Raw genomic sequence first — 27,666 nt, forward strand, 5'->3', positions numbered from 1 at the left:
ATGACCAAAGATTAAAGAAAAACTGATAATATCCAAATGTTGGTAAGTATATGGCGATTACTAGAACTTTCCATACACTACTGGTGAGAGAGTAAAATGGTCCAACCCAGTTTGGGAAAATTTGGTAGTTATTAATAAAATTAAAAATATACTTTCCATTTGACCCAGCAATTTCATTTCTAGATGTTTGCCCAAGAGAAATGGAATCATAAGCCCACACAGACTTGTGTGAATGTGCATAACAGCCTTATTCATAATAATAAAAACCAGGAAAAAATCCAAGCATCCATGAGGGGTAAACAGGATAAACAAATTGTGGTGCATCTAGTAAGGAATAAACTGTTGATCGGTCTAACTTCTCTAAAATATGCCAGGCCAAAAATGCCAGTCAGAAAAGAGTTCATACGACACGACGTCTTTTAAATGAAACTTTAGAAATCACAAATACATAATCTACAGTGACAGAAAGGTCAGTAATTGCGCGGCGTCCTGGCTGGGCGCAGCCGGTGGGAACCGGGTAGGGGAATAGTCTGCGACGGGGCACAAGAGGATTTTTGAGGCAGATGGAAACGTTCTGTATTTTTATCACGGAAGTAGTATACAAATTTGTTAAAACTCATAGAAATATCCATTTGTTTGCATATTAACTATACCTCAATAAAGTTTATTTTTAAAAATAAGGAGGGACAGCAGTCGATTGGGTTTTCATTTGAGCCGACAAATCTGCACCTCTTGTCCTTGCCCGCGCCCCGGGACCTGAGCCTTCCGCCTGGAGACGTAGTCCGGCGTGGAGAGGAGTCCTCCGGGGAACCACAGCAGCCCCGTGGACTCCTAGCGGCGGCCGAGGCCGGACTGCGAGCCCGCGGGGTGGGGCACCTCCGCTGCGGCCCCGCGCCCCATTTGGGGCTGGGGGGGCGGTGACCAGGCCATTCCGCAGAGCTGGGGGTCGCGCATCCAAGGCCCGAGGTCCAGACCCCTGAACCGAGACGCGCCTCCCCGCGCCTGCGTCGCCGAAGCGGAGAGACCCGGGAGGACTCCGAGCACCCCGTCTGCTCGGCGGGGACTAGGTCCTTCCCCCTCCCCGAGGCCCCGGGACGCGCGGACTCCCTTCGGTGGCTCTTGGAGCTCACGGTTCCGCCGGGGCCGCGCCTGGGGACTCCATTCGCGGGTTCGCCGAGCGCTGGGGCCGCGCGTCTTGGGACCGGATGGACCCGAAACCACCGATCGGGCGGGATGGGCGGGTGTCGCCGCTCGTCCCGGGCCACCCGAACACTGTGGGGGCGGGGTGGGGGGGAGCAGGAGCAGGGCGGGGCGAGGAAAGCGCAGCGATCTCACCTTGCACGGTGCACCCCCACCCAGGCCGCCCTTCCCTGTCCCGCCCCTTCTCCTTCTCTCCCTTAAGCTAATTGACTGCTGTCTCCAAGTGCAATCAGTTATCTGTGTAAACTTAATTAAACGTGTAGGGTTTGCTTTTTTTTCTGAAAAGATCGTTGATGATCACTTTACTAGCAGCTTAATTTGAAAAAAAAAAATCAACAAAAAGCAAACATTTGCACGTCACATTGCCTCGTCGCGCGCTTCCCTGCCGGTGCGTGTCCGCGAACAGAGCGGGGCCAGGGGAGCACTTCCCGGGTTGGCGTGACATAGGGAACTTCGACCTTCCCGCCTTGAAGACTGTCCCCGTATCACTGGCGAAGAGAAAACTTCAACTCTCCGGTCCTCCCGGCTCAGATCTGACAGGCGCTTAGGCACTGTGTGGGGCGGGACTTTGGAGTCCCTCCCGCTGCTCGCCCGCAGTGACCAGTCCGCTCTGCGTGTCCCGAGGGCGCAGAGATCCCGCTACAGCTCTGCCCAGTCAGGGAGAGCCACGTATAGCTTTTTAGAGTCCCAACCCTGGTCGAAACCCCAGAGGACAGGCTCCATCACGTGCCCTTTTCAGCTTGGCCCGGGCTGTAACGGAAACAGACCCATCTGAGTCTGGGGAATCCATGTACACGGAGAAACTAAGGAGAAAATGGACTCTTGGCGAGAGTGAGGGGGAAGAACTAAGCCCCAAGTCTCCCGGGAACTAAAGGACAGAATTTATTTACTGCTGGGGACTCCCTGCCAGGCCCCAGCAGCCCATCGCTTATGGGCATTGGCTTCATCTCTTCTCCAGAGAACCCCAGGCATCTCTGGCTAGCGGGCATCCCCCAAATCCGTCTTCAACCCCCTCTTCCAGCTTTTCCTCACTGAGCAGCCATGTCTCCAGAGCTTCAAGTCAGATGGCATCTGGGGCTTCTTCTTTTTTAACTTTTTTTTTTTTATTGTATAGTAGAACATATATACAAAGCAAAGAAAGAAAAAAGCAGTAGTTTTTAAAGCACTCTTCAACAAGTAGTTACAGGACAGATTCCAGAGTTTGTCATGGGTTACCATACCATCATCTCAGATTTTTCCTTCTAGCTGCTCCAGAACATTGGAGGCTAGAAGGAATAATTTTTTTTTATCATCACAATCGACTTTTTCCCCCTTTTTTTGTGAAAAATAACATGTATACAAAAAAGCAATAAATTTCAAAGCATGACACAGCAATTAGTTTGGTATGGGTTACAATTCCTGAATTTTAGGTTTTTACTTCTAGCTGCTCTAAGATACTGAAGACTGAAAGAAGTATCAATATAATGATTCAGCAATTATTCTTATTTGTTCAACCCTACCTTCTCTGTATGACTCCACCATCACCTTTGATCTTTCACTCACTCTTTAGGGGTATTTGAGCTATGTCCATTCTAACTTTTTCATATTGGAAGGGGCTGTCACTAATATGGGGTAGGGAGATGGAACTAGCTGATGTTCTGCAGAGGCTGGCCCCTCTAGGTTTCAGGACTTATCTGGTCCAGGGACTCAACTGGAAGTTGTAGATTTCTGGAAAGTTACCCTAGTACATGGAACCTTTGTATAATCCAATATATTGCCCTAGGTGTTCTAAAGAATTGGTTGAAATGGTTTTGGTTGGGGTTTGGCAAGTTATGATAAGTAGCAATGTCTAATTGAAGCTTGTGTAAGAGCAACGTCCAGAGTAGCCTTTCGACTCTACTTGAACTCTCTCAGCCACGGATACCTTATTTGATGCACTTCTTTTTCCCCTTTTGGTCAGGATGGCACTGTTGATCACACAGTGCCAGGGCCAGACTCATCCCTGGAAGTTATCTCCCACATCGCCAGGGAGACTTTCACCCCTGGATGTCGTGTCCCACGTAAGGGGGAGGGCAATGATTTCACTTGCAGAGTTGGGCTTAGTGACAGTGAGGTAACATCTGAACAACAAAAGATGTCCTCTAGAAATAACCCTTAGGCATACCTATAGGTAGGCTAAGCTTCTCCACTACATACATAAACTTCACAAGAGCAAGCCTCAAGATCAAGGGCTTGGCTTATTGATTTGAGTGTCCCTAATGTTTAACACAGTAACTGGGGTTTCCTCGGTAATAAAGTTTAATAGTTCCATATTTTTTCTTCCATCCCTCAAGGACTTTGCCAATACTTTTTGATTATCTGCTTAATATATTCTAGGATTTATCCAGACATTACATTAAGCTATCATTTTGTGCTTCTTTTACCTCTCCCAATGTCTGCTGGTGTATGTGTTGAACAAATGAAGGCTTTAGAGGAAAGGGTCCCTGTGTTTTTTACCCTGTTTCTGTGGAGGAGGGAACCCTAGTGACACCACCTCCTAATGACAGCATCTTTAGGACGCTGTCATTTTACCCACTGGTTGATATTGGCCACTTCTCAGGAGCTTTGGATCAAAGGTCTCCCCCTTCCTGAGAACAGCACACATTTCATACAGCTTTGTGGAAGAGTTCACTGCATGTCTAGCCACTTGGTTAGAATGTAAATTCCCAGTGGGCAGGGAATGCGCTCATCTTCGTGTCTCCATGGTGCATGACCCGGGCCTCGTGCCCAGGAGGAGCATGTGCATTTTGGTGACTGTGCTCAGGTTCCATTTCCTTTTTTTTTTTCACATGGGCAGGCACCTGGAATCAAACCCAGGCCTCTGGCATGGCAGGTGAGAACTCTGCCTCTGCATCACCATTGTCCACCATTTCCTTTTATTCGGTGTGTATGACTGACGTTTCTACTCAAATATCCTTTCCCTGTCATTTGACTGATTGGGCTGGAACATCTTCACATGTCAATAGGAGCACAGAACGTGGAAAAAGGATGAAGAGTGGGGAGGGAGGGTTACACAATTGACTAAGACTTGAATGGTGGCTCCTTAAAAGATCATTAATCAAAAAGCACAGGAAATCAAGAGACTATTCTGGAAGCTACTCTTATGCAAGCTTTAGTTAGATAGTGCTAATTGCCATGGTTTGCTAAACTCCAACCAACATCACTCCTGTTGACTCTTAAGAACACCTAGGGCTCCAAATGAGACTCTATAAAAGTTTCATGCACTAGGTTTGCTTTCTTGGAATCTGTAATTCCCAGAGGGTTCCTAGGTCAGATAAATCCTGAAACCCAGAGGGACTAGCCTCTCCAAGATTATGTGTTGATTGCATCCCCTTATCCTTCTCAATATGAAAAAGTCAGATCCCTTTAGATTGGGAGAAGGATAAGAGGGGAAGGTGGAGGTATTAACAGAGAAAATAGGATTTAACAAACAGGTAAGACTGCTGAATCACTATATTTATATTCCTTCTAGTCTCCAGTGTTTTAGAGCAAGTAGAAGGAAAAATCTGAGATGGTGGATAGGTGGCACATGACAAACTCTGGGATCTGTTCTGTAACTACTTTTTAAAGTGTGCTTTGAAAATTATTGTTTTTCTTTCTCTTCTTTGTATATATGTTATCCTTTATAATAAAAACTTAAAAATAACTTCCTTTTTTACTATTCATCCCATATCCCTTTTGCCTTCAGCAAGTACCTCACCTAATACAATCATTGAAAGGTATTTACAGCAACATAATTTACTTACATATGATTAACCTAGGCAGATAAACCCGTTCCTAAACTATCAGAGCCCAAAGTTGTGGTTCTGGTAAGGAAAAAATTCACTAGGAGTAACAATGAGAGAAGCCATTTCCCTTTCTACCCCTTGGTTTTCAGACTTAAGAATCCTGGCTATGGGAGAAACAGCATTATGTATTGATTACTGACCCAGAGCATATATGGCCTTCTGGAGACATTGCCCCAGCCCTGCCCAGTACTGGCAGTCAGCTGGCATTGTAATAGAGTATCTAAAAGATCATTCCACCATTCTCTCAGGCCAATTACTTCAGGGCGATCAGAAGTATTGTAAGGCCTTTTACTTCTATGATCGTGAGCCCATTGTCATAGTTAATTTGCTATAGAATGAGTTCCTTGTCAGAAGCTATGCTTAGTGGAGCACAAGGACCATGAATAAGATACTCTGCCAGTTGATAGATGGTGTTTTGACAGAAAAATTGAGGACAGGGAAAGAAAATCCATATCCAGAGTAATTGTCTACCAGTGAGAAAAAGCACAGTACGCTCCATAATGGAAGTGTTCCAGTGTAATCAATCTGCCACCAAGTAGCTGGCAGCTCACCTTGGGGAATGGTGCCGTACTGGGAATTCAGTGTTGGTCTCTGTTGTTGGCAGGCTAGACACTCCGCAGTGGAGTCATATGTAACTGCCATCCTTGCTCACTCTGATAGCGAGTCACTGGGTAAAGACAGAGATAACTGGGGAAATTGTTAAAAAGAGAATGGGGCCTCTTGATATCCTCGTTACTAAGATCCTCGTTGATCTAGTTTGCAAGTATTATGCACCCCAAGAAAGCCATGTTTTAGTCTTGATCCAATCTTGTGCTTGCAGCTGTTTCTTCAATATTGTAGGGCAGAAATTTTTTTATCAGGTTATCTGATCCACAGAGAAGTGGCACACCAAATTGTGGGTGTGACCTTTTGATTAGATGGAGATGTGATTCCACCCATTCCAGGTGGGTCTTGATTAGTTTGCTGGAGTCCTTTAAAAGAAGAAATGTTTTTGAAGGATCTGACACAGGCGCAGACATTTGGAGAACAGTTATTTCAGAGACACAGATGTTTCGAGATGCTTGGAGTGCCCACAGAGAGGGAAGATGCCTAGACATGGGCAAAGCAAAGCAAATGCTGACATGTGCCTTCCATGAGATGCTAAGCAAGCCTGAACCCAGAGTTGTGTTCCAGAGGAACTGAGTGAAAGCCCATAGACATTTAGAGTGGAAACTACTACTGATATCAGAAGCTGGAAGCCATGAACCAGGAGCAAAGACCAGCAGGTACCTTCCCAGCTGACAGAACTGTCCAGAAGAAATCAGTCTTTCTTGAGTGAAGGTAACCTCTTATTTGTGTCTTAATTTGGATAATTTCACTTCCTTAGAATTGTAAACTTGTAACATAATAAATTCCCTTTTTAAAGGCTATTCCACTTCTGGCATTTTGCATTCTGACAGCTTAACGAACAATGCACTCTTCTATTGAGGCTGCTCTCTGATGAGCATTTATATAAGACATGGCTGTATTCATACCTTGTGACATTTTGGAATGATACATTCACACAACACATCTCCAAACCTCCTTAGCACCAATTTTCCAAACATATTCCTTCCAATACCCTGGCCATCAAGCCAAACTTTAGCCACAGTCCATTTTTTTCAGTGTAGATACATTCCTCTGGCCAATACTCCTTCCAGGTAAAATTAGCAGTCATGCTCACCTTTCGAAGTTCTGCCCACTGGGATTATTTCCCTTTACCACTATCTTTTAGGATTCTCCCTCACTGGGGCAGTAGCACTGCAACTACCCACATTCAGATAGTGCCTAAAACAACTCAGATCATGCAGAACTAACTCATATCATATAGAACCATCAGTAAAACCAGTCAGAATTTTTTATTCTGCATTTAGTCATAGGGAACTTCCCACGAGGCTATAGAGTGACTTGAGAGAGGGAAATCTGAGGCACTTGTTCATGCAACTAACTTTTGCCCCTGGGACTTGCTCAAGGCCAATCTTTGTGTGTGTATGTGTGTGTATCTTCCCCTTGATGATGGAATACTGCTATGAATTCCCAGCTTTACGTCTTGGTGGACAAACACTCTGTTAATGACTGGTAGCTTAGGTGACATGGTAGCTTGGTACCCATAGTCCAACATTCAGTCTCCACTAAGACCCAATAATAAGCCAAAAGCTATCTCTCAGAAGAAAAAGTAGTTATCTGAAGAGAGTGGCATAGTTTATTACAAAATCCTAAAAGTTTGCTCTGGGATTCACCTTTAGAGGCTGCCAAAGTTTTCATCCTGTGTCTGTGGTTCCGTTGTGTCTGCTGAACTATTGGGTATGACGGTTCACGTGGCCCATGGGGCAGATAAACTTACACAGTAGTCTGTACCTATTGGAGAACCTCCTCTTGTTCTGGGTTCTGTTCAAAACTGGCAGAGTTTTGAGTTACTTGATCAATTATTCAGAGCAGCTTGCCCAAAGTAAGTACATTAGTTTCAAAATCCAAAAAGGCCCACTAAACATTGTGCCTCTTTCTTGTTGGTAGCAGCCAAAGGCAGCAACTTGGATATTTTGTGATGGGATATGTTGATCACTAAAATACTAGAATTTTACCAGAGTGGCAAGCTTCTGAATTTTCATGTGATTTACTTCATACCAACTGGCATTCATGTGTCTTACGAAAGTACCTAGGGTGCTTGATACTTTCTGTTCACAAGGTTCATTCAGCATATTATTCTTCTCACGGTTGATAAAGCTGAGGTAGAAGAGTGAATGTGTGTTGCTGACCTTGCCAGTTGAAAGCCAACTGCTTCTGGTGATCTTTACTAACAGATATTAAGGAAAAAAAAAAACATTTTCCAGAACAAAAGCTACATATCAGGTGCCAGTAGATCTCTTGATCTGCTGCATAGAAACTATACCTGGAACAGAAGCTGAAATTGGGATCAGTTTCTTTAAGTTTATGATAACTCAGTGTCATTTTCTAAGATCTGCCTGCATTCATTACAGGACAAATAGACAACTTGAAAGATGATATGGTAGGAATCACCACCCGTATACATTCTTCAAGTTCTGTTGATAACATTAATCTCTGCAATCCCTCCAGGAATGAATTGCTTTGGACTTACTATTTTGGTGGGTACAGACCATTCAGAAATCTTCCGCGTGGCATTTCCCGCGCCATGATAACCCTCACTGCCTGGATCAGTGAACCAGTTTGGAGTGGAAATGGGAGTGGCTCTTTTCAGTGTTATCCCTATTGTGGTAGTTAGATTCAGTTGTCAACTTGGCCAGGTGAAGGTACCTAGTACTGTTGCTGTGGACATGAGCCAATGGTATGTGAACCTCATCTGTTGCTCATTACATCTGCAGTCAGCTAGGAGGCGGGCCTGCTGCAATGAATGACGTTTGACTTAATTGGCTGGTGCTTAAATGAGAGAGCACAACTTAGCACAGCCTAAGCAGCTCAGCATTCCTCATTTCAGCCCTCACAGCTCAGCCCAGGCCTTTGGAGATGCAGAAAGAAGTCACTCCGGGGAAAGTTGTTGGAACCCAGGGGCCTGGAGAGAAGGCCAGCAGAGACCATCCTGTGCCTTCCCACGTAAGAAAGAACCTCAGTGGAAAGTTAGCTGCCTTTCCTCTGAAGAACTAACAAAATAAATCCACTTTTATTAAAAGCCAATCCATCTCTGGTGTGTTGCATTCCGGCAGCTAGCAAACTAGAACACCTACTGATTCACTAGCAAAATGCTACTTTCTGTTCTCAAAACTTTGGGCCCTGCTGGTTTAGAGATGTTAGTTCCTAAGGGAAGACTGTCTTTATGAGAGAATACAACAAGGATTTGATTGCACTGAAAGTAGAGACTGGTACCTGGCCATTTAGGATTTGCTTTTCAGAAATCTCAATTTTATAGCTACAGGAAATAAAGATTTCTTTTAATGAAATTATGGGCACATCTTGCTCCCTTATTCAGATCTTGAGCTGGGAATTTGAAACCCTGAGCTCTTTATTTTCTTTCTCCAAGTTCTTGAGCACACTGAAAAGCAACCACCTAACCCTGTTATATTCCTCATTTCCACTAAAATATGCAATCACACAACTACTTGATCACCTAAAGAATTGCTTTATAAGGATTTGATTACAGATAACTGCAGGTAATAACTGAAATACCTGTTTTGTAACTGTGCACCGAGGTCTAAAATGTCACCTTTACCACTAGCAACAGGGTCATTAATAGCATCAATTTGAATCAAAAATATTGTATGGTCTCTCTTTCTTTTTTTTTGTATTTGGTAATCATCATTTTTTTTCTTTTTTAAATGAAAAAGAATATGACAAGAAAGAAACACAAACATTCTTAACATATGATCATTCCATTCTATGTATATAATCAGTAATTCACAATATCATCACATAGTTGTATATTCATCATCACGATCATTTCTTAGAACGTTTGCATCAATTCAGAAAAAGAAATAAAAAGACAACAGAAAAAAATTCTTACATACCATACCCCTTAACCTTCCCTTTCACTGATCACTAGCATTTCAATCTAAGTTTATTTTAACATTTGTTCCCCCTATTATTTATTTTTATTACACATGTTTTACTCATCTGTTGATAAGGTAGATAAAAGGAGCATCAGACACAAGGTTTTCACAATCACACAGTCACATTGTGAAAGCTTTATCATTATACAATCATCTTCAAGAAACATGGCTACTGGAACACAGCTCTGTGTTTTCAGGCAGTTCCCTCCAGCCTCTCCCTTACATCTTGACTAACAAGGTGATATCTATTTAATGCATAAGAATAACCTCCAGGATAACTTCTCGACTCTGTTTGGTATCTCTCAGCCATTGACACTTTATTTTGTCTCATTTCCCTCTTCCCCCTTTTGGTCAAGAAGGTTTTCTCAATTCCTTGATGCTGAGTCTCAGCTTATTCTAGGGTTTTTCTCAATCCCTTGATGCTGAGTCTCAGCTCATTCTAGGTTTTCTGTCCCACATTGCCAGGAAGGTCCACACCCCTGGGAGTCATGTCCCATGTAGACAGGGGGAGGGTGGTGAGTTTGCTTGTTCTGTTGGCTGGAGAGAGAGGCCACATCTGAGGAACAAAAGAGGTTCTCTTGGGGGTGACAGTTAGGCCTAATTTTAAGTAGGCTTAGCATATTCTTTGTGGGGTTAAGATTCATATGAACAAACCCCAAGATTGGGGGCTCAGCCTATTGCTTTGGTTGTCTGCACTGCTTGTGAGAATGTATGGTCTCTTTTAAGGAAATACTTATAAGAAAATCGGGGCCTAGTTTGTAAGCTCTTACAGCAATCACATTTATTCCTGTGCTTTAAGTGTTATTTCTAAATTCTGAGATGCTGTGCTATATGTGTATAACCTGGTATTTTCTTGAAACTTTGAGTCCCTATGTGACACCTAAGACTCAGAGTTGGGGTTGTGCATCTCTGGAAGTCAGCATTCCAACATACAAGAACTGCTAATGAAGCAAAAAAATAAAAAGAATTAAAAAAAAATAGATCAGCCTTCCATTAGAGATAAGAATGAAGTTGATCTGGCTGGGACAAAGGTAAAACAGAATACAGGGTAAAGGATGATATTGTCTGTACTTTAGAACTTCACCTTTGTATGAGACCAAAGGATCAGTGGTTTATTTTGTCTGCACACAGTCTAACTTAACCTGTCTGGCCAGTTCAGTTAAACAACCTAAACACATGGAGCCTAGAGTTGGGAATGAGATCTTACAATTCTGTATAACTTAATGTAAAACCCAGATACATTCCAGAGTATGTTGGGCAGATAATTAAAAAGTATTGGCAAAGTCCCTTGAGGGACTGGAGAAAAAATATGGAACTATCAAACTTTCCTACCTGGGAAATCCCTGATACTCACAAATACTAGAGACTCCTAGGTTAAGAGGCCAAGCCCTTGATTTTGAGGCTTGCTCTTCTGCAGCAGAGAAACTAAGCCTACCTATAATTATGTCTGAGTTACTTCCAGAGAACCTCTTTTGCTGCTCAGATGTGGTCCACCTCCCGCCCCCTCCCACCCCCCCACCACCTCTCTAAGTCCAATTCTGCAAGTAAAATCATTTCATGACATCTAAGGGTATGAATCTCTCTGGCAACATGGGTCATGATTCCTGGGGATGAGCCTGGTCCTGGCACCATGGAAGTGACACTGCCTACCTGACCAAAAGCTAGAAAATAAATGTAACAAACTAAGGTATCAGGGGCAAAGAGAGTTCAAATTGAGTCAAGAGACTATTCTGGAAGCTATTTTTACTCAAGCTTCAGCTAGATATTTCTAATTGCCATGGTTTGCCAAGCCCCAACCAACAGTATTCCTGTAAACCCTAAAGAATACCCAGGGCTCTATCTGTGACTTCATAAAAGTTTCACTCACTAAGTTTATTTTTCAGAAACCTACAACCTCCAGATGGTTCCTTGGCCAGATAAGCCCTGAAACCTAGAGTTATCAGTCTCTCTAAGAGCATCAACCAATTTCATAACCCTACCCCATAATGTTGACACCCCTTTTCAACATGAAGAAGTGAGAATGGTCTACCAGATATCCTTAAAGATCGGGAGAAGAATTAAAGAAGGAGGAGTTGTAATAGAGAAGTCGGGCTTTAATAAATGAGTATGGTTACTGAATCATTACAGTGATATTTCTTTTTAGTCTCTAGTGTCTTAGAACAATTAGAAGGAAAAACGTGAAACTGTGGTACCATACCACATACCAAAACCCATACCAAACTTCAAAATTTGTTCTCTAGCTACTTGTTAAAATGTACTTTGTAATATGTCATTTTTTGGTCTATGCACTATATTTCACAATAAAATATGTTAAGAAAATCTAATAAGATGAATTCCAGATTCCTATTTTTAAGGTTCTATTTCTCTGGAGCCATTTTCAGTACTTATTAAGCTATTTGCCAGATTCAGACAGGGAAGGAAAAATGCTAAGAGTATTATGGAACAAGAGATTTATTATAGGAATAATACATTATACTATTTCTGCAGAAATTGAGGGAAATAAGGGACTGAATGAAGAAGTTGGAGAATCAGACAAAAGCCACTAATCGAACTTGCTCTAGTTGGGCATGTCTAGTCATTAGAGCAGAATCATAAAGGAGAGTTGGTGGAGTTTATTGGAGGCTGCTGCGTCTGCGTATGGCAGTTAGTCAGGGTTGTTTTTGGTCTTAAGGGCTGGGAGTTGCAAACAAAAAAAAAGCTGGATGTGGAAAGAAAAAGAATTTGGACAGCGTGGAACCTGCTAGCTCTTCTAACCATGACAACCTTCAGATAGTAATCACTGCTGCTGCACTTCTCTGCCTCTCAAATCACTCACAAATTTATCTTTGGCCACTTCTAATCCAGAAACTTACAGCAAAGAGGATTCTGGGAAATGTAATTTCAGTTCAGTCAAGTTGACAGTCTAATACCATCATGTGCCATTTTATTACCAACAAATAACTAAGTGTCTGCGTCTAAGCCTTTTTCCATCTCAGAGTTTGGTCATTATCTTGTGGGACATTTTCTTGGAATCCTGGAAGATGCCCTGTTGCTGGAGACCTCCCACTTACGGGTCCCTTGAGGTGGATGATGTTTCCTCCCACAGGGCCCTTATACCTCCCAGACTCATGGCATCCGACCATATGCCCTCTGCGGGGTCGCTGCTCCCTTCCAGGTAACCCTTTTGGACAGTCTACATCTGGCTTATGGGAGCATGCAAATTTCCGTGCTCTGACTCCCACCACAATCCTCCAGATGCACCACCCAGGACAGCAGGCCAGCCACAAGCCTCTTACCTTCCAATTACTTTCAGCCCCGAGGGCCTCTGTCCGCACGCTCCAAGCAATTCAAGCCAAACTCTTGGAGATGTTCTCTGGAAGCCCCCTCTTAAGTTGGGTTTCAGTAAGAAAGAAGCAACATGTAAACCTTCCCTTTGGCTGGGGGGAAGAAGGAATTGACTACTCTTTCTAGACAGACCATCACTGCTGCCTGCCTCTTAGCCCACTCTTGCACAGTCTAGGAGGTCAGCAATGAACTAACGACTGCCACTTTTATGAATCTGTAAAAATGGTCTAGCATCTTGTTTTAGAATGTGAGGGTTACAGGATAGCTGGTGCCTAGCTTTATTTTCCTGGTCTTTGGAGCCTGGGCCCAAATTTTGAGATGGAAAGAGTCCCATTTAATGTACAGTTACCTATAAAACGAACCTAGCACAGTGCTTGACACACAGCAGACATTCACTAAGAGAATCTCCCAGCATGTACATCAATCCATCCTTGGAAATGGCTGGAATCCTCTCCCTCTAAGCTAGGCTGAAGGGGAGACTGCACCCTCAGGTATGCCTTGAGAGGCAGTTGACTGGTCCTCCTCATGCCCAGTCTGCATGCCTATTCCAAATGCAATGTTTGCAGCCATCTGAGTCCAGTAGCTTCTGTGCCTGTGCACACACCCAGATCCACACTTACTGACAGTTCTGTAAGCCCAAGGAAATCAGGAGCCCGTTTAGCTGTTTATGTTGGGGAGAGGGGCAATGATCCTTCTTCTGTTTGAAGTCCCATCACAGCCATGGCAAATGGAGGGGGAACGTGCAGTTATATGCTTAGGCTGTGTGCAGCCTGTGCGCTCTTATCTGGAGTACAGGCCAGCATGTTTCTTCAGCCGGTTTGTATGCATTTTGAATATCATCCTTGCTTTGGGGCACAGAGATCCTCAAACCCACAGTTATACAGAAATGCCAGTAGCATACATGCATGCACAATTACAACTTTACACATGGGTAAAGGCAGATAGTTTCCCTAAGTTTACAGGTGGAAATTACACGAACTTGGAATGTATGAACTGAACTGATGTGGGATGTGAAACTATATTATGGAAACATTTCATCTGCTCTAAGTCTTTCTCTTGGCCTGTCTTTATTTCTTCGTTTCTTTTATTGTTATATATCACAAGTGACCCTGGAAGGAATTAAAAGGTACACAGGCACATCCTCAAACAACCACAAAACCCCAATCCAGGAATACAACGTAGAATCATCATTTTCCAGATGTAAACATGTATTGAAAAAGGTATGAGAAAAGCACCAGAACAGGGGTTGGAAAAAACTTTTGTAAAGTACTAATAGTAAATACTTCAGGCTTTACAGGTCATACAGGCTCTGTTGCAACAACTCCATTGTGCAATTGTAGCACGAAAATAGACACATAAGTGTAAATACAACTTTATTTACAAAAACAGGTGGTGGGCCATGGACCTTAGTCTGCAGACCTTTGCACTAGGGTCTAAGGAAACCACAAGCCGTCAAGGCTGGCTTCACAGATCTTCCAGAGGTTAGCTGAGGCTCCAGTGTGTCTCCTCCAGAAAGGACAAAAATCAACTCTTATGAATGCGGCATCAGTTTTGTTTTATTTTGTGTTGTGCTTTAGTGTTTTGATATTCTTCTGAATGGGTGATCTCAATCCCTCCTTTTTGTCATTACTTCCCTCTTTCTGCATATACATCTCTAAACGCTTCCTATTCATCTTTATTCTGTCTCCCTGGGCTCACAGGGTTGGGTGATTTTAAAATGAGACTGCTCTACATTTGTCCTTGCTAAGATTTTGGCTTCATTTCATGCTGCTTGCCTGAATTGGGGTAAAGAGACAACGTACAGCAGTGGAAAGAGTCCTTGTCTGGATCATGCCACCAGTTTGCTTTGTGATTTGGGGCAAATCACATAATCTCTCTGAGCGTCCCTTTTCTCATCTGTCAAAGAAGAGAGTTGGACTACCCGATCTCTGTTTTCTAGCTGGAAGCTTTTGATTTCGGGAAGCTGCAGGCCTCTCAACTCTAAGCAACTGTCTGGAGCCATTAATTAGAATGTCACTCACAGACCTTAATTACCATGCCGGAGGCCAAAAGGAATTAGCTACATGATCCCCTGGAGGTGGCGACCTTCCTAAGGCCTTCATGGCCCAGGGGGTTGGGGAGTACCAGCTACCTTAAGCTAACCCTATCCCCTGAGGGGAGACGGGGAAGACAAATGACTCCAGGACACCTGTGCGCCAGCAAAATTAATTGACATTCCTGAACTGTCACTGAAGCAGCTACAAAATGCACACAAATATTGGCTAAGCTGGGAAATAGGACTCCAGGGAGCTGCTGTTGGGAGGTGGGGCATTTTTCCTTCTGCAGCAGATCTCTTGTGTAGGATCTTCCTGCACATATAAAGGACACCCCTCAAAGCCCACCTATAAATGGAAGGTTTGAGAGGTTAAAAAAATTTTTTAGCAAATTCCAGCATATTCTAAAAGGAAAGAAGTCTTCCTGTTTTTTGTTTTTTTTTTTCATTTTTGCATGGGCAGGCACGGGGAATCGAACCCAGGTCTCTGGCACGGCAGGCGAGAATTCTGCCTGCTGAGCCACCGTGGCCCGCCCAAGAAGTCTTCTTTGTACACAGAAATGAGGGATGTCAGGAAAAGTCAGTGAGTCTGGGCTTGGGCTGAGTCAGGGGCTGGCAGTAGATGGCAATTCAGGGAGGATGTTTTATATTGCTATCACCCTGCCTCAGGCTCATTCCCCAGCTCTGAGCCCAGCTGCTTATGGGTGCAACAGTGACTGGAGCCCTCTCCTGGACCCAGGCTTGCAGGGTGGGGAGGGAGTGAAAAAGCCTACATTCCGGCCTCCAAGAGAGCAGGATCCCATTGTCTGACTTTACTAAGGTTGGCTCATTTGTAGCCTAAATAATTCACTCACCAATCTCTTAAAGAACATTAGAAGAAAAAACAAAACCCGACCCAGCCCTCATGCTCAGGTTCCCACTGTACCGAAGGCAGGCCGGGAGGCTGGGATGCAGTCCCAAGCTCCCCAGAGGGCCCTCCTTCCAAGTTTCACTGGGGTTGGCAAACTTCCCAATAGGGACTGTGGCCTGATAACATACAGCTCTTGAGCTGAGAATATTTTTTTTAACAATTTTAGAGGGTTTAAAAAAAACAAAACAAACAACAACAAAGAATATGCAACAGAGATTGCATATGGCATGCAAAGACTAACATATTTATCATCTGGCCCTTTCCAGGAGAAGTTTGCCAGTCCCCTAGTCTAGCCCCCTGCCTATAGGAGATGAGCACGATTATTTTTTTTTTTTTACCAATTCCTTCACTACTCCACCCTGTGGTCTTACTATATGCAGAGATTCAAGTGCATGTAATGCATCAGACTCTGATGTTTACAGTCTCGTGAGAAACTATCATCCTTGTTCACCCTGTGACCGAGAACAAAATAATAAAAGCAAGATAAACTCTGCACTGGAGTGACGAAGGGAGAATACCAATTGGTCTGGGTTCTACTGATTGGGGGGTGGGCAGTGAGAAAGAAACAGAGATAACCCTGGCCTATTGTCTGCAGTGCCTTCTCTGAGGGTCAGAATTTAGCATCATCCAAGTTGGTTTCTACTGACACCCCCCTCTCCCACTGCATTCCGGGAAATCCCAGTTGATCCTAGCAGTCACCAAGGCTGTAATTCCCTTACTGAGGAGATATCCAAATAGCCCATGCCCACATCCCTGGAGCCTGTGTGATCATCCACAAGCCATCGGGGTGTCAGCCTGACAATGCCAACTTCCAATCCAGGACAGAAGTTCCAGCTTGCCACCCTTTCTGCCTAGCAGAAGCCTTGGAAGGAAAGAGAATTCTGACCAGCCCCAGATTCCACCTACTCTCTTTGGGACTCGGAGAAAGTTACAGCCCAAGGACCGTGAAACAGGTGGGTCAGAGAGGCCTGGAGATGTTGGCTTGGACTGCCCCAGCTGTAACTGGGCTGAGTGGCCTCTGGGCTGCCATGGGGCCTATTTGGAATTTTCTGGACTGAGAGCAGAGTGGAGACCAAGTGGTCCCACATCCTGGTAGGTGCACATTCTAGCTCATTTCAGGTAAGAGAACAATGACCCTTGGTAAAAAGTTCCTGTTTTAGCGTCTCTTAAGAAAAATGTTGCTGCTGTCCAGCCAGTACTTCACAGGTTCCTATATTTTAGACAAAACAATACAGAAGGCCCAGGTTGAAATCCCAACATCCAGGATAAGTGGAAGATCAACAGTTTTAAAGGTCTGGTGGAGCCCTAGTTGTGACCCCTTGGGCAAGTCACCTCACCTCTCTGGGACTCAGTTTCCTCAGCTGTCAAAACAAGCAAACAAACAAAACCCCAAGATGTGTGGATGGGCGTGATTTTAAGGTCCTGCCCAACTCACCTAATAAACCAAACAGCCCAAATCAGGCTATGTCTCTGGGGCAGCTTTGCTGGAAACCTTGACTCCCTTTTCCTTCCCCACATCAATCCAATCCTATCCAAATGAGATACAGCTGGTTTGGAATAGGGGCGTGTTTTCCTTTAGCAGTTCAGCAGCTTCTTGGGGATTCTGGACTGATGTGAGGGAGGATAGGGGTGGGGGTGGGGGTGGTGAATATGACCTCTTGTCTTTGTGTCCTGTGGCCAGAGGGTGGCTGAAGAGCTGGGAGGTCCCATTCCCAAACTTCTTTCATGCCCAAAACCTCCTCGGTAGCCAGAGCAGAGGAATGACACAGTTTAATCTAAATGATCTAAAGTATCCTTCATTAACTCCCCAACTTGACTGGGCACTCCTTAAAGGCAGGGGCTGGGTCTTGACTTTCTTCTGTGTCCCCCAGAAGTGCATGTAGTGGGAGAGCCATCCATATTGCTGAGCAGCCTAACCAAAATGCCCCTGGAAAGACTGATGCTGCACTTGGCATGACGTGTGTGTCCACGCTGACGAATCCCCATTTTGCTGGCAGATGACTAGATGTCATTCTTCAGTCCATGGCTCATCTGAGCCTGTCCTGTCCAGACCATGACCCTGAAGAGCTATCGTGTGACCTAGAGAGAAAGCGACAGAGGACGGTTAGAGAAGGGAAGGCCTATCACATCCTAGCATGTCAGAGACTTCCCAGGATATGCAGGTCATTTAGAGGTCATCGCTGCCAACCCATTGCCCCTAAAGCATCCAGACTGTGAAGCCTTGGCCTGGTGGCCCAGGCAAACATAAATCAGGCAAGCATCATTACTGGTTGCTTCAGAGTAGCGACAGGGATCTGCCTCTATAGGCTGCAAACCCAAACCTATAAAACAGTGACAAATGCCCTGAGCTCTAGGGTGGGTCTCACTCTCTTCTAATCGTAAAAATCCCTAGGAAGTATTTGAAAATTCCACTTACAGTATGAGACCACAGGGAGAGAGATTTCTTTTGCCTCAAACTTAAATTTTCTGAAGCACACAATCTAACACAACCTGTCTGGATAGTTCATTTAAACAACCCAAACACATGGAACCCAGAATGGGAACAAGGGCTTGTAAAGTTCTGTATAGCTTAATGTAATATCCGGATACATCCCAGAATATGCTGGGCAAATAATTAAAAAGTATTGGCAAAGTCCCTTGAGGGACTGGAGAAAAAATATGGAATTATTAAACTTTCCCACCCAGGAAACCCCTGATACTCTCTCAAACACCAGGGACTCTCAAGTTCATAGGTCAAGCCTTTGATCTTGAGGTTTGTTCTTATGAATATTATTTCTATAGCAGAGAAGCTAAGCCTACCTTTAATTGTGCCTAAGAGTTACTCCAGAGAACCTCTTTTGTTACATAGGTAGCTTCTCTCCCTCTCAGCCCAACTCTGCAAGTAAAATCATTATCCTCCCCACTTCTTGGGACATGACATCCAGGGGTGTGAGTCTCCCAGGAAAGGTGGGACATGACTCCCAGGAATGAGCCTGGCCCTGGCACCATGGGATCAACAATGCCTTCCTGACCAAAAGGGGGAGAAGAAGTGTAACAAAATAAGGTATCAGTGATTAAGAGGGTTCAAATAGAGTTAAGAGGCTATTCTGTAGGCTACTCTTATGCAAACTTCAGCTAGATATTGCTAATTGCCAGGGTTTACAATTAGTAATATCTGTCTTATTAACTCTAAAGAACACCCAGGGCTCTATCTGAGATCCTACAAAAGTTTCACACCCTAATTTTACTTTTCAGAAACCTAAAACCTTGGATGGTTCCTAGGCCAGATAAGTCCTGAAACCCAAAGGTGCCAGTCTCTCCAAGAACATCAGCCAGTTTCCATCCCCCTAAACCATATCGACGACATTCCTTTTCAACATGAAAAATGTTAGAATGGGTAAAGCCCAAATATCCCCAAAGATTGGGAGAAGGATCAAAGGAGAAGGAAGAGTTATAACAGAGAAGATAGGATTTAACAAATGAGTATGACTACTGAATCATTATATTGATATTTCTTTTTAGTCTCCAGTATCTTGGAGCAGCTAGAAGGAAAAGCCTGAAATTGTGGAACTGCAACCCATACCAGACTTTGAAATCTGTTCTACAACTACTTGTTAAAATGTACAATGAAATTTATCAATTTTTTTGGTATATATGTTATATTTCACAATTTAAAAATGTTAAAAAAAAAATTCCCTGGGAGAGTTATCACATCAAACCCCAGGCCTGCTTGAAGATAGGAAATTCTACTTTATATCCAACCAAATTTCTTCTCAGCTCCTTTTGCTCTGTGCTCGATGAAAATGGTTGCTCCCTTCAGAACCCAAAGGCTGCTTTTTCTTCTCTACTTAATTTATTTTATTGGTTTGCTTGTCTGCTGGAGGAAAGGTGATAAGGCAGCACTCACCACGTCACTCGTCTGTATAATTGCTGATGTCAGATGCACGCTGTGACCGATTAACTGTGACACAGGTGGAATTGTTAACGAGTTTGATAAAATTTTAATTACCCCTTGTTTTGTGGGGTAGGCAGCAAACCATGAAAACAATACTCCCCTTAGGTGCTGTCAGAGCCGAAGGAGCCGCTTGGAGTTGGTGGAGGGGTGGGGGTGAGGGAGAGGCTCTGTGGAGGGGTGGGGGTGAGGGAGAGGCTCTGTGGCAGGGGTCGCTGCTCAGAAACGCTACCATACCTGGAATTCCCGGAGCAGTGGCGATTCCTCTTGGAATTATCCAGATAATTCCTTCACATCTCCACTTTGCTCTTAAAGACCTGACATTTTCTGGAGGCCAACTCACTTCAGGCAAAGAAGAGGAAACTAAGGCGTATGAGGTATCAGGAACTGGCCCAGGAGGACACACTGGATTTGAAATCCAGACCCCCAACTCCAGAGCCAGCACAGACCAGGGCAGACTGTCTGGGGATGTGTCTTCATGATAGGCAGATCTCACCTTCGGGCACTGACACCCGAAATCCTCAGGGCTCCCGTGCCCTCTTTCCTGCCCTAAATGAAGGGAGAAGAGTGGGGGGCCCCGGATACCTTGGTGGTTTTGACTTTGTGTCTGCTGCTGCAGCTCCATCCTGACAGGTCCGGGAGCACCTTGCACTCCTCCCCGGGCAGGCAGGGCTCCATCTGACACCACCACTTCTGCAGGACAATGGAGGCTGTGGGGGCAGGAGGAGGGAGGACAGCCCTGAGCTTTCTGGGAGTACAAGTGTGTGGTCCAGGGCGGGGTCTGGGGATGAGGTGCACGCCTCCACACACCCTGGCTTGGAGCACTGCATTTCCCTTGGCTTGGCCCTACTCTGGGCCGTCCAGAGAGACGGTACACTCAGGCTGAAGGCTGGAGACACAGTCATAGCAGCTTCAACCCGACCGATCCCTACACCTCCCAGAGACAGTGTGGAGGGAAGGCGGGGGAAGGTGTCTCTGCGGTGATTCCAGAGCTGAGCCACCGTGTCATTAGCAGAGAGGCACAATCTTCAACAAACTGCTTGGTGTATATGTGCAGGTCTGGGAGCTATTTGAAGGTAGACTGCAGACCAGGAGTGCACAAGCTAATACGCTTTTGAGCACAAGTGGCACATTTACAGGGGTGCCATAGGAGCATGAGAAAATGGGCAGGGGTGGGGAGGTGGGAAAGGGGGTGGGTGTGTGAAGGAAGGCGCGTGTGTGAGCAGTGTATGCACGTCCACGTGAGGGAAGGAATGGGAGAAGCGTGAGGGTGCGAATGCGAGGGGGGCAGGTGTGAGGGGCCCGGGAAAGGAGTGGGTGGGTGTCCAGGTAACAAGAGCTTTCTTTATCTAGGAAGTGGGACGCTAACATCTGCCCTCCTCCCCACAGGGGTTGCCCCATCACTTGAGCCTTTGATGGAGAAGACCCTGGGGTCAGGAGGAAACCGTATCTATCTGAAGCAGATGGCAAGGGCTGAAACAGATCTTCTTATCTCTCCGGTCAGGCCTCCCTGCCCCTCCCCGGGTCCTGGCCTCTCGCTCACCATCTACGCAGGAGGGCTTGCCCCGCGTGGTGCCAGCCACCTGGCCGGAGAAGCAGGAGCACTTGACCGTCTGGGAGCGTTCCTCGATGCGGTTCTGGTTACAGCAGCGATGTGCAGCAATCACCTCGCAGGTGCCCTGCCTCACGAGGGCTGAAGGGGCCAACACGAGATGGGGCACCCAGCCCAGGACCCCAACTCTGCACCCCTCCTACCCACAGGGCCAGGTCCTCTCAGCTTGGCATTTTCCAGTTGCAAGGGAGAAGTGGGGGAGGGTGCAGTCTGCCTGCCCTTTCACAGTGCCCCTTTCCTTCTTTCCTCCCCAGTGAGGCCACACTCATCACCCCTTTGACAGAGCCTGGCCTTTGGGCAGAGGCAAGAGGGAGTTCCACACTAACCCCCTCTGCCCGGCCTAATCAGAGTGCAGGAAAGGGCCTGGAGAGCTTACAATGCGTGGAAGGGATCATCCGCTTACACAGGCTTTAGTCATTCCAGAAGGAAAACAGAATTAAAGCAGGGGGCTAGATTTAACCTCTCTCCCCACTCCACCAAGGGCCTCTCTCCCTGCAGAACACCTTACTGCCTGAAAGGGGGTGAGAAGCAATGGGTCTGGCCAGGCTTCCCCCAGACTGGGACAGCAGAGGGGGACAGAGTTTCCTGGATCAAGAAGAGAGAAGGAGCCAGAACCCTCAAATCCGTAGATTTTCTTTTGCCTGGGGATCTACCCGCATGGAATAGGGTGGGATGGTATCCAGTTCCCCACGTATCTGGGGAACACCCCCCCCCCCAAGCCCTGCCAACTCCCCCAAACCTGTGGGACTTGAAGACTGCACAGAGGCTGAGGCCAGGTGGGTCCAGAGCCAGGCCAGGCACAGTGCCAGCAACCAGCCCCCCGTGCTCCAGTTCTGCACATCCCTCTCACTCATCCTGCGGAGAGAAACACAAACCTTGCTGGCCTCCAGGCAGGAGCTCCCCTACTGCTAGGCCCAAGCCCTTTCTCTGTGCCATGGACTCGCAGGGGCTGGGGGGCACAAAGGTGGGTAGGATGTAGAATGCACACCTCATCCTCTGGCAGCTTTCAAAGTAGAAAGTGATGAGTGCTACAGGAGGAAGGGAAGGAAGAAGGGAGAGACTGTTCTGATGGGAAAATCAGGGAGGGCTTTGAGGAGGAGGTGACAATTAAGATGGGTTTTGGAGGATGAACTAGATATGGTCCCATGGAAGGCTGTGACATGGGTCGAATAATAACTCCCATTGATTGAGCACTTGACCCAGGCACTTTGCACACATGATCTTGAATCCTTCACAATTGTCCTACAAAGGAGGATTATTATTCAATATTTTACAGCTGAGCAAACTGAAGCTCAAAAAGCCTGGGCACAACCTAACTGACCACCAATAAGGGACTGGGTTCAGTAAATTATGGAACATCTGTACAAATACAGTTCCATCCAGGTAGCTGTAAAAAAAAAAATAAAGGGGAAATGCTTTAGTACTGATGCATGCAATGATCGCTAATGATAATCCGCTGATAAAAGAAAAAAAAAAACCAAGGTGCAGGATGATGTGTACAAAATGCTAATGTGTAACTAGGAGAGATTACATATGATGCATAAACTAGCTCTGGAAACATGTATCAAAAAACCCTAATAATAGGCTGGGAGTAGAGATAAAGAGAGATTTATTTTCCTCCCTATTCCTTTTTTTACTTTTTGAGTTTTAAACCATAGGAATGTAGCAGCTATTCGATTTAAATAAAATTTAAATTTAAAGAAGAAATAAAACCAAAGCTAAACGAAGTTAAATGACTTGCCCAAGGCCTTGCAGCATGTGGGTGGCAGAGCCTGGAAACCTGCCCTATTCCTGTTGCGCCACCATGATTCCCTTTTCCACCTCCTCCTCCATCCTTGACAGTTCAGGCCTCCCAAATCTATCCCAGAGGGTAGGCTAGAAACGTAAGGAATCCTAGGGAAACAGAGGCACAGAGCAGCTGGAAGCTGCCCAGGCATAGCAGGGGGAGGGAGCAACCCTGGGAGGCAGTAGGCCCACAAGCTCACAATCCAACCCACAACCCCCATCTTTAACTGTCGCCACTTACCTTTTTTAGAATCGTTCAGCCTCTGTTCCTTCATCCACTGGCCTCAAACTCACTCTACCTGGACAAGTGAAAAAGGCCCCTGGGGCACTGCCAGAGACAGAGATTGCCCGTGGCCCTGCAAGCGGGGGAGAAGAACAAGGGGGTGGGCTGGGCACTAAGGTAGAGCCCAATTCTGAAGCTGTTCCCCAAGGAGCCCGTGCATGGGCAGGGGCTCTCCCTCTCCCTGGGAATCTGCAGGGCCCCTCACAGACTCTGGAAGGAAGTAGCTGGTGGATCAGAGAAGCGTGACCTGTGGGAGTGCCTCTGTCCAAAGAGTAAAGCAGGGGTGATAATAATGGGAAGGTAACTGAGAATCAGCTTTGGCAATTCTCTGGCTTTGGCAGGGGGCTGAGGGCCAGGGAAAGGATCCAGAGAAGAATGCACCAGGGAAGGATTAACGTCGCCAGCTAACTTCCTCCTCTCCCTCTGCCTCCTACCTGCCTTGCCCCTCCTTTCTGGATTTATATGGAAGTAGCTCCACACTGCCACTCTCACCCTCATTACCACCCCAGGGGGTTAGGATGGGGTGGGGGTGGGGGTGTCTCTGAGCCTCTTCGGTTCCACCTTCCTTCCAAGGCTGAGGGAGGAGAAGCCCTTAGGGGGAAAAGGGGAAGCTGTTGGGGACTGTGGTCTCTTTTCTGAGTCGTTATCTACTCTCTCTGTCCCTACAGAGCCCTCATTTTGATCATTACAAGTGCAGCTTTGTCTTCTCTCAGGTGACCCCCAGTCCATTTGTCTCTGAGCTGCCACACCCTTCAATCCAACTCTCCCACCCCTCCTGGGAAACCCAAGACCCAAAAGACTTCAGCTGGGATGTAAGGTGGCTGGTATTTGGGCCACTTTACCAGCCATTCTTTTCGTCCCCTTCTTCCCCTCCCAACAGAGAGAGCAGGAGAAAGAAGCTTCTGGGATCTGTTCTCCGCCTTCCATGGCTGAAGCACCAGAGTCTACCTCTCCTGCCTCAATTTCCCAGCTTTTCCCCAAGCTCCAATCCAGGTGATGAGGAGGCTCAGTTTGCAGCCTGCATTACCAGCATGGAGTCTCCTTAGGAATGGCAAGAACCCTCATACCTCGCCCCCATCCCCACCTTCCTCAGGTCCCTCGCCCTCCCCCAGCGCCCACTCAGTCCTCCTCATCCCCAGCGCGAAGTCTGGGACCCCCCTGCCCCGGGTGGGGCCCGCAGGTCTCAGGTCCCCCCCTTGCTTCTGAGCCCAGGGCCAAGACTTTGAAAGGTGGACTTTCCCCTCAGTCCCGACCAGACGCCTTAAGTGCGGTTTAGTCCGGCGCCCTGTCCCCTTACCAAGTTGCTGCGTTCCCGGGAGAGCGGGGCTCTGGCCAAGCTGGCATCGCGGGCCCGGCGGGCCCGGCTCTGGGCATCGGGGAGCTCTGGCCCGGGTCAGGCCGGCTCTGCGGACATCAGCCCGCTTTCCTCTGAGGCGCCCGCGGGCAGGCCGGGAAGCGCGCAGCCGCCACCGCCTCCTCTTCCTCGCGAGGGACCGTCTTCGCTTCTCCCGCCCGGCGCGGGCGCTGCTGCCTCCTCCGGGACAGCGCCCGGCACCGCGCACGGCGCGCGGCGGGGCAGCGGGACCCGCACAGTCGGGGCGCAGCGGCCTCTAGTGGCCGAGGATAAGAGGAAGGAAGGGAGGCTAGCTCGGTGCCCGCAGGTACCATCGGGCGGATGGACAGACCGCGTTCATTTAAAGGGGCGCCCAAGCGTCTCCCTCGGAACTCTCGAGGTCTTGGGGCCCCCAAGCCACAATGCAGCGAGTGTCTACGGTATTGGGCAAAGCACACATGGAACAATTCCATCACGACACAAAGTTCTTCGAGACAACATTGTTCTACTTTAGTACTCCGTCAGCCTTCCTCGTTAAAATTTAGGAAGGAATAATAAACAATCTCTACCGGATGTATGGGGGGAGGGAGGAAAGGGAGTCCAGCATTGGTACGAGAAGCTTTGGCAGTGAGGAAGAGGGCTGCAATAGGTTGGTGAAAAGGTCCCTATGGCTTTTGGGGAGATGGTGAGTTTGCATCTCAACTTGTGAACTCTGAGACCCAGTTTCTTCATCAGAAAAATTGCAATAATTGTACTACTTTCTTTACAAGGTAAGAGTTTAGATAGAAATTATTAGACAAATGGGAGGGAGCGGTGATCTGTGAGTTCGGCTCTTAACTGAATGAACAGTCCTCTTAGTTTAACAGGGCTATGGGGTTGGTTAATGGGAAGAGGGAAGTTAGGAGTTGGAAATAGCCTGATTTGGAGCCCTGAGCCACTTGCCTGCTGCCTGGAATAAAGGGTCCTGTGTTGAGGATGCCCTATCCCCCTGGCTGGCTGAGGCCTCACACTTCCCTGGTGGAACCAACTCAGAGCAAAGTCTGAGTTATTAGTGGAGAAGAGCAATGGCAGGTCCACACATTTGCACCCCCCCCACACACCACACCACACCACACACACACACACACACACACACACTGCTGCTTCAGGAATGAGCAGAGGTGATGACCGTCTCACCAGGTTCTGGGGCAGTCTGAGAATAAATAAAGGGAGTGTGAAGGCACAATGAGTAGGAGGTGAGAGGTGCAGGGAGAGGAGAACTGAATTCTTGGGATTTAGATACAGCGGGGGGGCCAGGGGTGCTGTTCTGGAGCCTAGAGGAGCAGCTGACTTCCCTGCTGGCCATCTGGACCTATAACTGGGGGTCTCTGGGCCCCGGCTCTGTGGTCCACTTGCAGCTAGATAGTGGGGACTGCAAAGAACCAGGAATGGGGAGCTGTGGACACGAAGAAGTAGTGAACAACCTGTCCCAGAAACACTGAATAACAAAAATGATCAGCTTGTTAAATATTTTTTTTCTCCAATCTTTGGCTTGCTGCTGCTCTCTAAGCCGTTTACCTGAGAGCTAGTTCTAGTTTTTCTCAAACGGGAAGGGCATACCCATAGCAGCAGCATATTCTTTGTCCCCCCTCTCTGCCTTTGCCTCTCTCTCTGTGCCTCTGGGTCTGATTTTCTCTTGTGACTCATTTTTCTCTGGCTTTTTCTGCCCAGAGTGTAGACATAATTTATAATATGTTTATAAATCTGAGTAACCATTGTGGAACTTCTGTTTTTGAAGTTGCCAGGAAAGCCAGCCCTTCTGGGGGACACAGTTTGGCCCAGGAATCAGAGGAGCATGGTCAGGAGGTACCCACTGGCAGAGCCCAAGCCAGTGGGCTCTGATGCCTAACTACACTTGAATCAGGGCCACGAGGGGGCGCCCATCTCCCAATTTGGATAGTTTGGGGTGGGGGTGCAGTGTCTCAAGAGATCTAGTGATCAACTCCCCGATAGCAGGTTTGGGGACGGAACTCTTCCGGCACCAGGTCAGTACCACCTTCTCCCGGAGGGATGTAGGCAGAAGGGACAGATAACCCATGGGTTGCTGGGCACAGCCCGGTCTCCAGCAAGCTGGGCATTTTCTCCTCTTGGGGCAGGGCTTCACCTGGCCTCTGTCTCCCCCTCGCGGCAGTCACAGAACTTGCTCAGCACCCCCCGACTGATCTCAGCCTCCACCTTAGAGGAGGAGGGTGGGAGGGCAGGAGTTCCCCACTCCACTCTCCACTATCCATCTCCCTTCTAACTCTTCCTCCCTGCTCCTAAGAAATCAGCTCGGTTCTTAAGACATAACCAGATTTGGGTGTTGGGGGGCTGAGATGGATGTGAACTTCTCACTGGCTAAATGGACACTTGGCGCAAGTCACTTAAAATGACGGGAACTTTCAGTCCTTCTTCATCCTTAAAATGGACACACACACACACACACATATATATATTTAAAAACCCATCTTGAATGGTTTGGTGTGCTGCATAAACGATCTAATGTGTGGAAAGTGCTCGGTAGAGGGCCTAGCGTGTAGTAAATCCTCAATAAACGGTAGCTGTGTATTGCCCTTACTAACTAGTCCTGCTATGGTCAGGGGAAGTATCCATGTGGGGGGAAACGGGGTGCTGAGAAAGAAAATGAGGTTGAAAGTGGCAACCAGTCTTCCAGATCTAGAGGCTAGAGGTGGCCTCCGTTCGGTCCCCAGCTCCCTAATTCAGTTTGGTCAGCTCCAGCCTGCGCTGCTGCCACCTCCACCCCCCATCCAGCACCTGCTCGCCCGCTCTCACTCTCGCTCCAGCAGCCCCGGAGGTGCCGACACACCAGGTGCTTCACACCCAGCGGTCGCCGACGCCTCCCCCCAAGCGGCGGGTTTCGCTCTGAGGTCAGC

At 46.9% G+C, this 27,666-nt stretch overlaps 1 protein-coding gene across 3 annotated transcripts; it reads right to left on the reverse strand.

Annotated features, from left to right (window-relative positions):
- Positions 1-17,565: 17,565 nt before the first annotated feature.
- TAFA3 (TAFA chemokine like family member 3) lies at positions 17,566-27,653 on the reverse strand. 3 transcript variants are annotated; one of them, XR_013159211.1, is made up of 8 exons: positions 24,719-24,957; positions 23,380-23,494; positions 22,093-22,208; positions 21,285-21,434; positions 20,327-20,451; positions 19,979-20,083; positions 19,697-19,750; positions 17,566-17,889 (listed from the first exon to the last, which is right to left on the reverse strand). XR_013159211.1 is itself a non-coding variant. In XM_077119878.1 (6 exons), exons 3-6 carry the CDS (start codon positions 22,205-22,207, stop codon positions 17,878-17,880), a joined length of 402 nt encoding a protein of 133 aa, XP_076975993.1. In that variant the 5' UTR covers position 22,208; positions 23,380-23,494; positions 27,548-27,653; the 3' UTR covers positions 17,566-17,877. The 3 variants fall into 3 exon arrangements, 2 of the variants coding, with proteins under 2 accessions (XP_076975993.1, XP_076975992.1); XM_077119878.1 differs by lacking the exons at positions 19,697-19,750; positions 19,979-20,083; positions 24,719-24,957 and adding an exon at positions 27,548-27,653; XM_077119877.1 differs by lacking the exons at positions 19,697-19,750; positions 19,979-20,083.
- Between the last annotated feature and the right edge of the window lie 13 nt (positions 27,654-27,666).

Source organism: Tamandua tetradactyla, chromosome 11, assembly GCF_023851605.1.
Source record: "Tamandua tetradactyla isolate mTamTet1 chromosome 11, mTamTet1.pri, whole genome shotgun sequence".
NCBI lineage: Eukaryota > Metazoa > Chordata > Mammalia > Pilosa > Myrmecophagidae > Tamandua > Tamandua tetradactyla.